The sequence below is a fragment of the Canis lupus genome, chromosome 2 (assembly GCF_048164855.1).
Source record: "Canis lupus baileyi chromosome 2, mCanLup2.hap1, whole genome shotgun sequence".
Classification (NCBI taxonomy): domain Eukaryota; kingdom Metazoa; phylum Chordata; class Mammalia; order Carnivora; family Canidae; genus Canis; species Canis lupus.
The window spans coordinates 2,893,411-2,907,282 of NC_132839.1; the positions used below are offsets into that span (position 1 = coordinate 2,893,411).

The following is a 13,872-nucleotide window of genomic DNA, read 5'->3' on the forward strand; positions in this document are numbered from 1 at the left end:
AACTGCCCCATTTGCTCGGGGAAGATATCTCGAGCCAGTGCAAAAGGCTTTCTAATCTAACAGGAAAATAATGAATTGTGTTTGTAATTGAATTATTAGCCAATGAAGACTGCTGAGAAATGCAGCATGGCATTTCAGGAGAGCCGTATAACATATAAAATTATATCTCCCAAAGCAAAATAGCTGATTTAATGCACCCCATGAATGTATTCCCAAAAAAAATGCTTGACAATTTGAAATTATGTAGACGTGCAAGTGGTTTCCGGAGGTATAGTATTTGGGTTTGCATTGAAATGAATCGGGCCAAGCGTCACCTGCTTTGTGTGGCAGTAGGGCCCTCGGTTGTGCCTCAGTCACCGATGGCCACGTGGCCGGCCCGGTGGGCGCCGAGCACAGCGACAGGCTCAGTCAGGCCGGCCCCGCCCGGCGTGCAGGTGCAGGTGGCAGCCCGGTCCTCACTCTGCACATCCCTTTACTGCATTTTTAAGCACACCTCCGATCCCCTGGCTAAGTTGCCCACGTTGGCTACCCAGGGGTGAACGTGTGGCCAGGCCTTGGTCCGCAGGTCAAGGTGCCGCCGCAGGAACCATTCGACCTCAGGTCACAAGGCCTGGGTTCCAGTACTCTCACCTGCGGCGTGTGTCATTTTGGTTAAGTCCCTCATCCCCTGTGAGCAGATCGGCTGGCAGACAGGCAGAGGCAGCTGCCGTTTCGGAGAGCCTTAGGGAGGTGGAGGGGACGAGCTCTGAGGGCCCCTTGCGCCCTCGGGGGCTCTCCTAGCGCCCCATGTCCTACTGAGTCACAGCTGATTTGTCTTTTCTTCTGCCTACTGACACATGGCCTCTTCCCCGAGCTGCTGCCCTTCAGGCTGTCCCTCAGCTCTCCGCCGGCCCTGTCGCACCCTGGTGTAGGCCTCTGCTGTCCCGGGCGGGACTCCTGGAACTCTTGAACTGGCCTCCTTGCCCATGTCCTACCCTCAATGATCTGGCCTCCTCTGCTCCCAGGGTTACAACCTCCACGTGATTACACCACTCTCCAGCCAAAAATCATTTTGTATGCACTATTTTGACAGGACATCGGGGCCTCATAAGTTGCCATGATCCAAAAAACAAAACAAAACAAGAGGAGCAAAAACATCCTGAAAGGTCCTATCACTGCAATTAATTACCCCCCAGGAGCCAAGCGGATGAAGTACCTGCGAGGACTGCGGTGTGGGGGGGTGACCATCGGTGGCCCACCTGAGCCTCCCTGGCTTGTCCCACGTGCCAGCCCTGCGGCTCCGAGAATGACGCTGGGCCAGCCGGAGGAGCCCGCCTGCAGACCACCAGGCCCACGAGGCCGTCGTCTCTGAGTGCCAGCACCCGGGCCACGCAGGCGAGAGGCATCCTGCTCATCAGGCTCCCTAAATGGTCAACATCAGGAAGCAAGTTCCGCGGGGCCTTGGTCAGGGGCAATGCGGACCGAGATTCATTCACTTGGCTCAACCTTTCCTTCCGAGACTGTTAATACAACCTGGAGTTTCTGATAAACATAAAGGTCAGATCACTAGGGAACGTGTTCCGTCCCCTCCGGAAAGGAGGAGTTCATGGATCTATATTTAACTTGTAAGGGTCATATCTTCTGGGTCATATTTATGAAATTCTTTTGACTTATTAAACTTTACCTTGTCTTCCCCCCTCACTGTCCTCCTGTTACCACCGGGATTTCCCACTCAGAAACTGTGAAGTACTGTTCGTTTCTTGGTTGGTTTGGGTGCACTCGACCAGGCAGGGACACGTGGGCCAGGACAGCCCCGCATGGGGCCGGCCTTGCTGACACACAGCTGTGGCCCGAGCGTAGCATTCGTCACTGTTCTTCCCCCCGAAAAGCCGAATGTTCCTTCTGTCTGGAAACAGACTCCCACGCTCACAGTTTTATTTTTTCTAATCCCCACTTTAAATCTCCAAATGTTGCTGTGTCATTTCCTAACTTACAGTTATGATTAGGTGTTCAAAGCCAGTTGACTTCTTTTTTTTTTTTCTATTTTATTCTCAATTCAGATTTTTTAATTTAATTTTTAAGGAGCGTCTTTGTGATTTGGCAGCCAGGATGTGAAAGGCATCGCCTTGGCTCACTGGCCGCCTCAGGACGTTGCTGGGCCCGATCCTCCCTGAGCCCAGCAGGGCCTGCCCCGGGAGGCTGTGCACAGGCCTGGCTCCGTGGGCCCCGTGGGCGCCGTGGGTCCTGGAGACCTCCCCGCCGAATGCCCATCATGCCCGTGCTCAGTGGGCAGCTCCTCTGCCTGCTGGGATCATACATTACCCCGCAGTGGACCAGCCGTATACGCCCGCGCTAAAGTTTATATTTAATTTTTGGCTTCTCATCGTTCATTGGAAAGGTTTTCTTTTTCCATTTTCTTCAGAACTTTAAAATCTTTAAAGTGCCTTTTTTTTTTTTTTTTTTTTTTTGATGGTACTACAGATTTTTTCCCCCCTTGGTTCTATGTTTCCTTGGTTGTTTCTTTAAAAAAAAAAAAAAAAAAAAAAAAAAGATTTTATTTACTTATTGAGAGAGAGCGAGAGAGAGAGCCAGAGCACTCCAGCAGGGGGAGGGCAGAGGGCTCCCTTCCAGGCAACTTTTGCAGTAACTTCCTCCTCGTGCATTTGAATTATATGTTTTAATTTTAATCTCTTCGCAATCTCTTGGTTTCTGACCACACTTCCTTTCATGTCGGGATCAAGGCTCTTGATGGTCTTTTCCCCTTCCTTGGCTTTATGGAAAGGTGCTTAAGAGTCTTCTAAAAATAAAAAATGTCTTCTGGTGCCTGTAAAGGATCATTTTCAGATCCTCACGATCCTCCTCCCTGAGCATTCAGACTGCTAGTCCCCTTCGCCCTTGCTTTAATATCCCCCATTTTCTATTTTACTTACCTCATTACCTAGGAGAAATCTGTAAAAACTTGGTATTTTAAAACAAGAGGTTTGTATTCACAGCCTCCATCACAGAGTTGCTAAATGCAGCAACACTCAACACGCAGGTCCTCAGGGACCTTCCCGCATTCTTCCTACATTTTGGTATTTTGCTTTCGAGGAGAAGGTGCCCTGCAGAGTTCCCATCACAGTGTTCCCCTTCTCCCACCTCCTGCACACACATTGCCACCGCCTGGTTTTCTACCCTTTTCGTCATCTGGAAGTTGCCAGATGAGAGAGACAAGGATGAAGCACAGAAACAATTCTCTGGCTCCTTAAAAAACCAGCCCTCCAAAGTAAGGGACTGGCTTTCCTTTTCTGGATCTGGGAAAAACCCCGTAGATGGTAGGGATCTCTTTTTTTCCTTTTAACCTTCCTTGGGGCAAACCAGGCTGCTGTGGCGGCCCGTGTGTGCTCCTTGTTGCTGTTCTTAATCCAGCTCCATTCTGGAAATTCCCATTTTCCATTCTGGAAATTCTTCTGGAAATTCCCTAGGAGGTGCTGCTCTTAGTGACATCTCTCTCGTTTTTAGGGTTATGTGGATTTTTGACGTTCTCAGTGTTTTCCGAGGTATCTACTGAAAGGTTGAGAGAACCCTTGTAAGGATTGTGACTTGGAGACATTTTCATTCCATCTTTCAAAACTGGAATTTGGTCATTGAAGAAGCGATAGAGAGGAGTAAAGAGAACCTAGGAAAATGTCTTAAATGCTGATGCTCCTAACCTTTTTATAAGGGTGTGTGTGGACGGATAGATAGATCGGTAGCTTTTTATAAAGCCTCCTGTTACTGTATTTTAGCCGATCTATCTACATATTTATTTATTTGAAATATTTTAGCTGGCTCATATTAATGCAGAAGGAACACTGGGCTGGAGTAAGGCTAGCTGAGGTATTTACCAGTGTGCGGTGAGTCATATTAGTTTTAAAAGTGAGAAAAAAATTAAAGGTAGAATGAATCAAGTAACTATGCTATTTTGGGTGAGCCAGTAAACCTCTGCCTTAGTTTCTTTATTTATAAAATTAGGGGAAATTTTATAATATTTATCTATCATAAATATGAATTTATCATATTTTTAATTACTTTATGCATATTTAATTCACAGCACTGTCAAACCAGGTTAGTCTACTAATAATTGAGACTTGGTGCACTGCAGTGAGTTCACAGAGAAGCTAGTGCAAAATTCCTAAACCTCATCAACATGTGCATTGATTTTAAGTTTTGAATTTTAACCAACTCCAATTTGTAAGTATCGGTGTTTCTATGCTATTTTTGGCAAAGGTATTTACACTTACAGAAAACTTTGCATTCAATAGCATTGACTGAAAATAGTGTGTTTGTGTTGAAACGCTTTTCTACTATAGGTGGCTGACACTCATGGATCTTTTCTCATCCTTATTTTAGTGCGAGTGCCTGCCCTACATTAGTTAATATTTTCTTGACTTAAAAGAGAACAAAAGAACCTAAATCGTAGGACAGTGAGGTATATTCAGGGGCAAGGAATTTTTGTAAACTCCGAGGCTATCCTCTCCTTTGCTTGACCTTCTTGTGAAGTGGGGTGAGGAGTACTCAGAGAATGACTCACCGGCTGTTCACCTTGGAGGGTATCTGGACCTCAGTCACTCTTGGAATTCACAGAGAAAAGTTACCAAATTCATAGCCTTTGACTTTGAAGGAACAGTCTTTCTGCAATTCGATTCAGGTCAATGTTTTGAACCTAGCCATTTCACATAGAGTATTTTATTTAAATCTTATAATCGTCTCTGAGAAGTAGGTTTTGCTGTATTTACTAGATGACTAGATTAAGACTGAGGTAGACTACGCAAATTGCCCTAGGTCCTATACCTAATCAGTGGCAGAGCTATGGTTCCATCTGTAATTTTTGACTCCAAGATCATGCTGGTAAGCATCATGTCGAATCTATCAGTCAGGATTCAGTTCTGCACGTAACAGTAACCTAACTACAACTGCATTACCAGGTAGGGCTTTAATTACTGCACATAACAAGCAGTGCACTACTGATATGCAGATTCTTAAGAAACTCAAGACCCAAGCTCCTTCTAGCTTCCTTTTTTTCCACTGGTAGTGTTGGACATGCACCTGCTTTGTTGCAAGACATCTGGTCTACCATCTGGCACCATGTATGTTTTCCAAGGGGCAGGGAAAGGATGAGTAAAGGGGGAAAAAATCACCTGTTATCTAAATTTAATCTTTTTCTTAATCAGAAAAATGATAGTTTACCCAGAAGCCTTTCATAATAGGCTTCCGTTTGTATCTCTCATTGACTAAATCTACAGTTTGTGGCTATTCCAAGCTTCAAGGGAATGTGAGGATTCATTTTTTAAGTCAAATCGATTAAGATGTAATTTACATATAATAAAATTCATATATTTTATGTATACAGATCTATGAATTTTGACAAATGCATACACTTGTGTAATCACAATCAAGATACAGAGTATTTCCATTTTGAGGAGCAATGTTAACCGAGCATTTTGCCATCTTGAACAAAACTGAGGTTTAGTTCTGAGAGGAAGGAACAGACAATATTAGGTAGGCAATAGGCAGCATTGTCAGATTAAGGTTAATTTTTTTTTGAGGTGAAATTAACATAAAACATCGTGTTCGTTTCAGGTGTACAACATAATGATTTGATGTTTGTATATATTGTGAAATGATCACCACGATAGGTTTAGTTTCTATGTATGTAAATAATGGCTTGGAAAAAGGAGTACAGGAAATACCCATAGGTGAGAGAAGGCTTTAGTTATCATTAACCTCGTTTAAAACAGGAACCTGGATAAATCTCCCAGATCTGTTTATGTCTCAGTTTTCTAATATTAAAAAAAAAAAGATTTCAAAGAGGTCTTGAATATGTCAAAAAATTGGTTCAATGAGTGAGATAATTCATGTGAAAGCACATTGAGATCTTTAAAGCTCTATTCAAATATAAAGAATTGTCTTTTTTCCCCAGGATTAGAGGTGGTTCCTTTTGAAAATGATAATGAACTTGACTTACTGGCCTGAAATATCACAGTTGTGAAATTCAAATATAGTTGTAAAATATGCTAACTCTTTATCAATGGCTGATAAATCAAGGCAATATGCAGTTGTAGGTAGAGGCAATTTTACATTTGCATTCTTACCAAGTCTCTTTCAAACTGTATCTCTTTCACTTGGGTCAAAATAACACTAAATGTGTAATTTCCTGAAACTATCAAATATATGTACATTTATGACTAATAAATTCTTGTGTGATTTCCCAGTTATACAATATTATGAGTGATAAATCTTGACAGTCTTCTTTTCAAACTGAAATATGGGTTTTGAGAAATTACACTTTTTATAAAATGAATCTGAACTTTTGGAGTGTTTAGGAAGACCATTTTACAATTTGTTGTTGTTGTTGTTGTTGTTGTTGTTGTTTTAAAGGAAAACACTCTTGAAATTCACCTCTTAGGTGCACTGGGGAACACTGTAGAACCAGAGCCCTTGATTGCTCGTTATACAGGATCTATGAAGAAATGTGATCTTTTGTAGTATTTATTGTTCTCAAAGTTTTGACAGGACACGTATCTGAATGCAAGTATCTTGTCAAACTGTGGCTCTTTCTTGTAGACTTAAATCACAACCAGTGTCGACCAATACTGGTCTTTATTAAAAGTAAATGTATCTGGTAATCTGAGATATTCATTAACTCTGGCCATCTTTTTCATTAAAAATTATTTATTGTTATTTTAATTAAGGTCTTTGTTGTTTTATTCACAAATTCCTAGGTTGGATTCAATACTGGCTTTTTTGGTCCTTGGGGAGGCTGCCAAATTAAACATGGCCTGCTTGAAAGCTTTAATGGAACTAATGAGAGATTTTCTTTTAAGCATTACGTCTGTTCAAAATCAGGTAACAATATATCGTTAATTTAGGTGTTTTAAAAGACTTGAAGAGAAATTTTATTTTTGCCACTACTTAAACTGTATATCATATCAAGGCTTATAATGAGAATAACCTTGTAATAAAAATTTTAATTAAATATAAAAGGAAATGCACATTTGCCGTATATCCCAGTATGGATAGATAGATAGATGTTAGATAGAGATGTAGAGATATGAAGGTAGATAATAGACACACACACACACATATACATGAGAGGGACTTTGAATTTTATTCACAAACTTGAGATCATAGAGTCATATATGGTTTAGCTCCCTATAATTTAAAACATATCATGAAAACATTTTTCATTATAATTATATATTATTAAAATTTATATTTTGGTGTACATGAGATAATTTAACTGTTTCTTCATTGTTGAACATTGAGTTTGTTTCTAATTATTCATAGCTAATTGCAAATAATGTTGAACTGGCATTCTCAAACATAAAATTTTTATCTGTGTTTATGACTGTTACTTCAGAATAGATGCATAAAATTAAATTGCATAGTCTATTAAATAATAGACTTTTGTAGATAGATCTCCAGATTTCTATGCAGAAGATATAACTGTCTTGCTTTCCTATGAAAAATATATTCAGTGCCACACACAATTGAATTTTATATAAAAAAGATTATTTTGTAATATAATAATTATAATAATATTTATATTATTTATATTATATAATATAATAATATTATATAATATAATACCATTTTGGTATCTCATTGTATTAATTTTTATTCTATTGATTACTAAGGAAATTGAAAAGTTATTCTTTATACTCCTTTTAGCTATTTGTATTTTTTATCCTTTGAGCTAGATTTTATGCAATCTACCCCCAGAAAATCTGTTTTTTAATGAGTACATTTTAGAAATATTCATTGATTATGGTCCTTTAACAACTCTATAGAATTTGAAGGTATTTATTATCACAAGTACAATATACAGTTTTAATTATGACAGAATGTACTTTGATTATCTAATAACCGTTTTCTCCTTTTAGGAAGAAAGCTGCAAGGTAGATAATTTTTCCTGGGCCTGGAATGTAGTCTACATATATACGACAATTCTTGCAGAAATCTGCTTGTATGCGACCACTTCTAATTTGCGAAAAACTGCTTTTATTGGTTTCTGTGTCTGTAAAAGTTCACAAAAAAATATTTTGCTCATTGATAAATCAGAAGAACCACCAGAATTGAAGGAAACAAGTATTTTAGGTCTTTTGGAATATTTCTCTTCAAGAATGTCAGATAATTGTAAGTAAATTATTTCTCAATGTCTCTGTCTACATATGGCAATAAGCCTTTTATTATATTTTATATTTTGTTTTTATTTACTTTTATTTATTTTTTAACATACAATGTTGTATTAGTTTCAGGTATATAATATAGTGACTCAACAACGCCATACATCACCCAGCACTTATCACAAGTGCCCTCCTAAGTCCCACCACTTACTTAACCCATCCCCCTACCCATCTCCCCTCTGGTTACCATCAGTTTGTTCACTTTAGCTAAGAGTCTGTTTTGTGGTTTATCTCTCTCTCTGTTTCCTTTGCTCATTTTTTCATTTTTTTTTCTTAAATTCCACATATGAATGAAATCACATGGTATTTGTCTTTCTCAGACTTATTTCGGTTAGCATTATACTCTCTAGTTCCATCCATGTTATTGCAAATGGCAAGATTTCATTCTTTTTGTGGCTGAATAATATTTCATTGTGTATATTTACTGCATCATCTTTGAATAGGAAAGTTCATCTATTGATGGACACTTGGGCTGCTTCCATAATTTAGCTATTGTAAATAATGCTGCTAGAAACACATGGGTGCATGTGTCCACTTGAATTAATGTTTTTGTATTTTGGGGGTAAGTACCCAGTGCAATTGCTGGATTGTGGGGTAGTTTTATTTTTAACTTTTTGAGGAACCTCCATACTGTCTTCCACACTGACTACATCAGTTTGCATTCCCACCAATGGTGCACAAAAGTTCATTTTTCTCACCAACACCTGTTTCTTGTGTTGTTGATTTTAGCCATCCCAACAGATGTGAGGTGATATCTCATTGTGGTTTTGATTTGCATTTCCCTGATGATGGGTGATGTTGAGCATCTTTTCATGTATCTGTTGGCCATCTGGATGTCTTCTTTGGAGACATGTCTGTTCATGTCATCTGCCCACTTTTTTCATTGGATTATTCGGTTTTTTGAGTGTTGAGTTGTATAAATTCTTTATATATTTTGGATACTAGCTCTTTATCAGATATGTCATTTGCAAATACCTTCTCCCATTTTGTAGATGGCCTTTTGGTTTTGTTTGTTATTTTCTTTGCTGTGCAAATGTATATATATATATATATAGTCCCAATAGTTTACTTTTGCTTTTATTTCCCCTTGGTCAGGAGACATATCTAGAAAAATATTGCCATGGCCAATGTCAGAGACAGTACTGCCTTTGTTTTCTTTTTGGATTTTTATGGGTATAGGTCTTCTTTAGGTCTTTTATCAATTTTGAATTCATTTTTGTGTATGGTGTAAGGAAGTGGTCCAGTTTCATTCTCCTGCATGGAGCTGCCCAGTTTTCCCAGCACCATTTGTTGAAGAGACTTTTTTTCATTGGATATTCTTTCCTGCTTTGTTGAAGATTAGTTGTGGACTTATTTCTGGTTTTCTGTTCCATTGATCTATGTGTCTATTTTTGTGCCAGTACCATAGTGTTTGTGATTATTACAGCTTTGTAAAATAACTTGAAGTCTGGAACCGTGATGCCTCCAGCTTTGCTTTGCTTTTTCAAGATGGTTTTAGCTACTTGAGGTCTTTTGTGGTTCTATATAAATTTTAGGATTTTTGTTATTGTTGTTCTAGTTCTGTGAAAAATGCTGCTGGTATTTTGACAGGGATTGCGTTAAATGTGTAGATTGCTTTGGGTAGTATAGACATTTTAACAATATTTGTTTTTCCAGCCCATGGGCATGGAATGTCTTTCCATTTCTTTGTGTCTTCCTCAATTTGTTTCATCAGTGTTTTATAGTTTTCAGAGTACAGGTCTTTTATCTCTTTGCTTAGCTTTGTTCCTAAGTATCTTATCAGTTTTGGTGCAATTATAAATAGGATCATTTTCTTAATTTCTCTTTTTCTGCTTCATTATTAGTGTATTGAAATACAACAGATTTCCTCACAGGAAATCCTCATAGGATTTTAGTATCCTAAGACTACTGAATTCATTTACCAGTTCTAATAGTTTTTTGATGTAGTTTTTAGGGTTTTCTATATACAGTATCATGTCATCTGTAAATAGTGAAAGTTTTACTTCTTCCTTACCATTTGGGATGCCTTTTATTTCTTCTTGTTGTCTGATTGCTGTGCCTGAGACTTCCAGTACTATGCAGAATAAAAGTGCTGAGACTGGACATCCTTGTCTTGTTCCTGACTTCAGGGGGAAAGCTCTCAGGGGGAAACCATTGAATATGATATTCATTGTGGGCTTTTCATATGTGGCTTTTATTATGTTATAGCAATAAGCCTTTCACAGAAAGTGAAGTGGGCAACAATTTTCAATTTATTTGGACTTTTTACAAATGCAGAAAGAATATTCCATAACATGGAAATTTTTAATTGACAATATTAAAACAACTTAAATATAAAGTAGATTCAGTTTGTTTATGATTCACATTATATTCCTGGAAAACAAAGATAACCGTAGGAAAATTTAGGAAATGTGTATAAAGTTTTTTTATTCTTTTCCCCATAAGGACTTCTCTATCAATCTTCTCTATTTTCTCTAGGTATCTACTGTTTGTCTTGTTCTCTTCCCATTCAGAGGATTTCTCTTCAATTACTCAAATATTGTAGTACATTCTTCACATCTGACATTTTATACTCCATCAAAGTATACCTGTCTTAAGTCTCAAGATTAAAGGTCATTTTGATATTATTTAAGGCAACTATTAGGATAAAATACTTCTATTTTTAAAAGAGTACTATATATTGGGACAACTGGGTGGCTCAATGGTTGAGTGTCTGCCTTTGGCTCAGGTTGTGATCCCAGGGTCTTAGGCTCTAGTCCCGCATCAAGCTCCCCTCAGGGAGTCTGCTTCTCTCTCTGCCTGTGTCTCTGCCTCTCTCTGTGTTTCTCATGAATAAGTAAATAAAATCTTTAAAAAAATAAAATAAAAATAAAAGAGTACTATAGGGACAATATTAATTCAAAAGTTTCCTTTTAGGATTACTAGACCTTTTCTTTATGAATATTATTGCAATCTATATATTATTATAGTATATTGTATAGATGACTCTAACTTCCATTAAATTATGAGACAATTGAGACTGAATCATGTCTGAAGTATATTTGTATTAATCCAGCATCTAGAACATAGCAGTATCTAGCACATAATAGTTAACTATATGGGTAGTTAATAATAGTGGATTCATTATGTAATTAAATCACCGAATTTCAAATATAATTGTAAGATTTTAAAAGTATGGAAGGAGGCAGCATATAGTTTCTTTCTTCAGAACCATAATTCAGGGGATATAGCTCAGTGGTAGAGCATTTGACTGCAGAACCTTAAATCACTGGTTTGGCATAAATTATGTGTAAATATAACTTTAAATAGTAAGAACTTAGTAGGAGATACTAATCTCAGTTTTTAAAAAACTTGCTTGATATTTTGAAATAACTTTTAATACACTTTTGGTTTATACAATAACTTGGAACCTGTCATTTCTGAGTGTAATTTGCTTGTCCTTCCTTTTCCCACTTTATAGGAAGATTATTTTTCATTTGTTTCAATTTTTTTAAGATTGTTAATTTTGAATAGATTCTTAGTCTTTAGTATACAAATCAGTATATATATTTCTTCCATTTTTATAGTATTGATAAAGTGAAAAGGCATTTACCTCTTTTGCTGTTCACACTGTTAAGGATTCAAAATGACCAGAAATCTTCCTCAATATATGATTTTAAAACTGCCACTGAACAGATTTGTCTACAAATTTTAGGTTTTCAATTTTTTTTTCTCTAGCTGTGTAGAATTATTTATTTCTGTTTTCTTTAACTGTTCTCTTCAGTGATGAGTCCAGTAGACATTTCTCCATGGGGAGGATATCTATTCCCATCAGCCTCTTGGCTTCCTGCTGGCCATGACCCCTGACCACTGGCATAATCTCACGATGACGGGTTGTGTTTTTTTGTGGATACTCAAAATTTTTTTCCTCCTTAGTCTGATTTTTTTTTTCTCTAGCCAGTTGATGATTTCATTGCATTCACTGCTAATTGCTGATCTTCTTTGAAGTTTCTCATCTTCTCCTGAATAATTTATTTTAATGGTACAGATACAGAATTTGGGTGAGTTCTTGGAAGAGATTTTTGTCTTTCTGCTTATCACCTATAGGTTTATATTGTTTGGCTTCCTAGACAACACACCCCAAATTGTCCTAGCTCAAATGTTATACTCTTTCCCTATAATTGTTTCTCTGTCAACAGCAGACCTATTGAGAATTTCACTGACATTTATGTGAGTTTTCTTCCTTGCAAGCAATGCACACATTATAGAAATCTATCTGTGAGCTTGAACTTGTCAAACATATATTCATCCTTGGTCATTGTTTTCTCATCTTTGTAAATCTGAATGAGCATACTTCTTTCTGCTTGATGTGAAATCAGTACCAAAGAAAAAGCAGGGCATCTAAAAAACAGCAAATTCTGAATATTTTCATATGTGACCATAGGTGAGATAGCCATCTGGATTCATAAATGATATTTCATTCAGGTTGATACTTTTGTTTAATTTCTGGTAATTGATTAAATCTTATAGGAGTTTCTGAATCTCATTGAACCAACCAACAATTTATAGATCACAGAGTGTTTCCTACAGATCACATGGTATCATTATTTTGTTCTTTAACTGGTATTATAATAGAGCAGTAGAGAGCTCTAATAAACTGAATTCTGGTTGGAGTTGACCTTTGTATATTCACAAATGATGCTGACGCAATGGATGGTTCTTTTGCTTTCATTTTTGTCCTTTTTATGCTTATACTTAAAGTCAGCAATGAGATAAATAACCAGTATTTTGTCAATATTTTCTCAATCCAAGTGGACAAATAGATGTTTCTGGTTGTACAATATATTTAAAGATTTGATCTGCAATAAAGAGGATACACGTATCAAAATTGCCTCCCCTACAATCAAAAGTCTATGACATCAAACTTATTGTACAAGCCAAAGATAGTATAAGTAAGATTTGTCTCATTAATGATTCTGAATAATTTGAAGTCCTCAATACTTACAGCATCTTTGTGGTTTCTTGTGGGAAATGTTTGAAGTATGTTGATTATCTGATGACTGTTTTGTTAAAGACATGTTGTCAAGAATGAGAAAATTTTCTCCATCTTTGTCAGAATCAAAGAACGTATAACCTCTGGACATAAATTTTTAGTCTCCTCTTCATGTTCATACTGGATTTTTGGCTTTCCTGTATCAGTCATTACCATGGAAAAACATTACTTAACATGACTGTACAAATGCCTAGTTGAATATTTTAACTGTCAAATAATAGGTTTTAAAAACTGTTGATGTGATTCATTATAACTTGATTCTTGTAGCATCCCTGATTGATTTTTCCACATGGGGAAAATGATTTTGTCTTGGTTGCCCTGTGTGCATGATCATTGATAATGATCACCAGTTTTTCAAGATCACGGAAAAGAGCTCCAAAAGTAGTATCATCTGTGCTGGTGTTGTCAACATGATTATGGGGGAAGATAAGTTTGTCTTTTTGGAAGATGATTTAAAGAACTTGGAGCTGTTGCTGTATTTAATTGAAAATGATTTTTTCTCATAATTTTATCCTTCAAGTAAGTGAATTTTTAGTTTAGAGTGAGAGAACCAGTCTGAAGTCACACAGATTTGTATTTCAATTCTACAACTTATATCTTGGAATCCTAGGTCAAATTATTTAATTTTCCTGACTTATTTCTTTACCTGATAAT

The 13,872-nt window shown here is 37.1% G+C and overlaps 1 protein-coding gene across 20 annotated transcripts in view; it reads left to right on the top strand.

Annotated features, from left to right (window-relative positions):
- TMEM232 (transmembrane protein 232) overlaps window positions 1-13,872 on the top strand; it is a 248,986-nt gene that overhangs the window by 57,123 nt on the left and 177,991 nt on the right. For all 20 annotated transcript variants that reach the window (XR_012012605.1, XR_012012604.1, XR_012012606.1 and 17 more), the window contains 2 exons: window positions 6,723-6,846; window positions 7,884-8,136. Coding sequence is in view for 14 of the 20 variants with exons in the window: in XM_072788172.1 (XP_072644273.1) it covers window positions 6,723-6,846; window positions 7,884-8,136 (377 nt within the window). In the remaining 6 variants the exon portion in view is untranslated. The remainder of the gene's footprint in view (window positions 1-6,722; window positions 6,847-7,883; window positions 8,137-13,872) is intronic.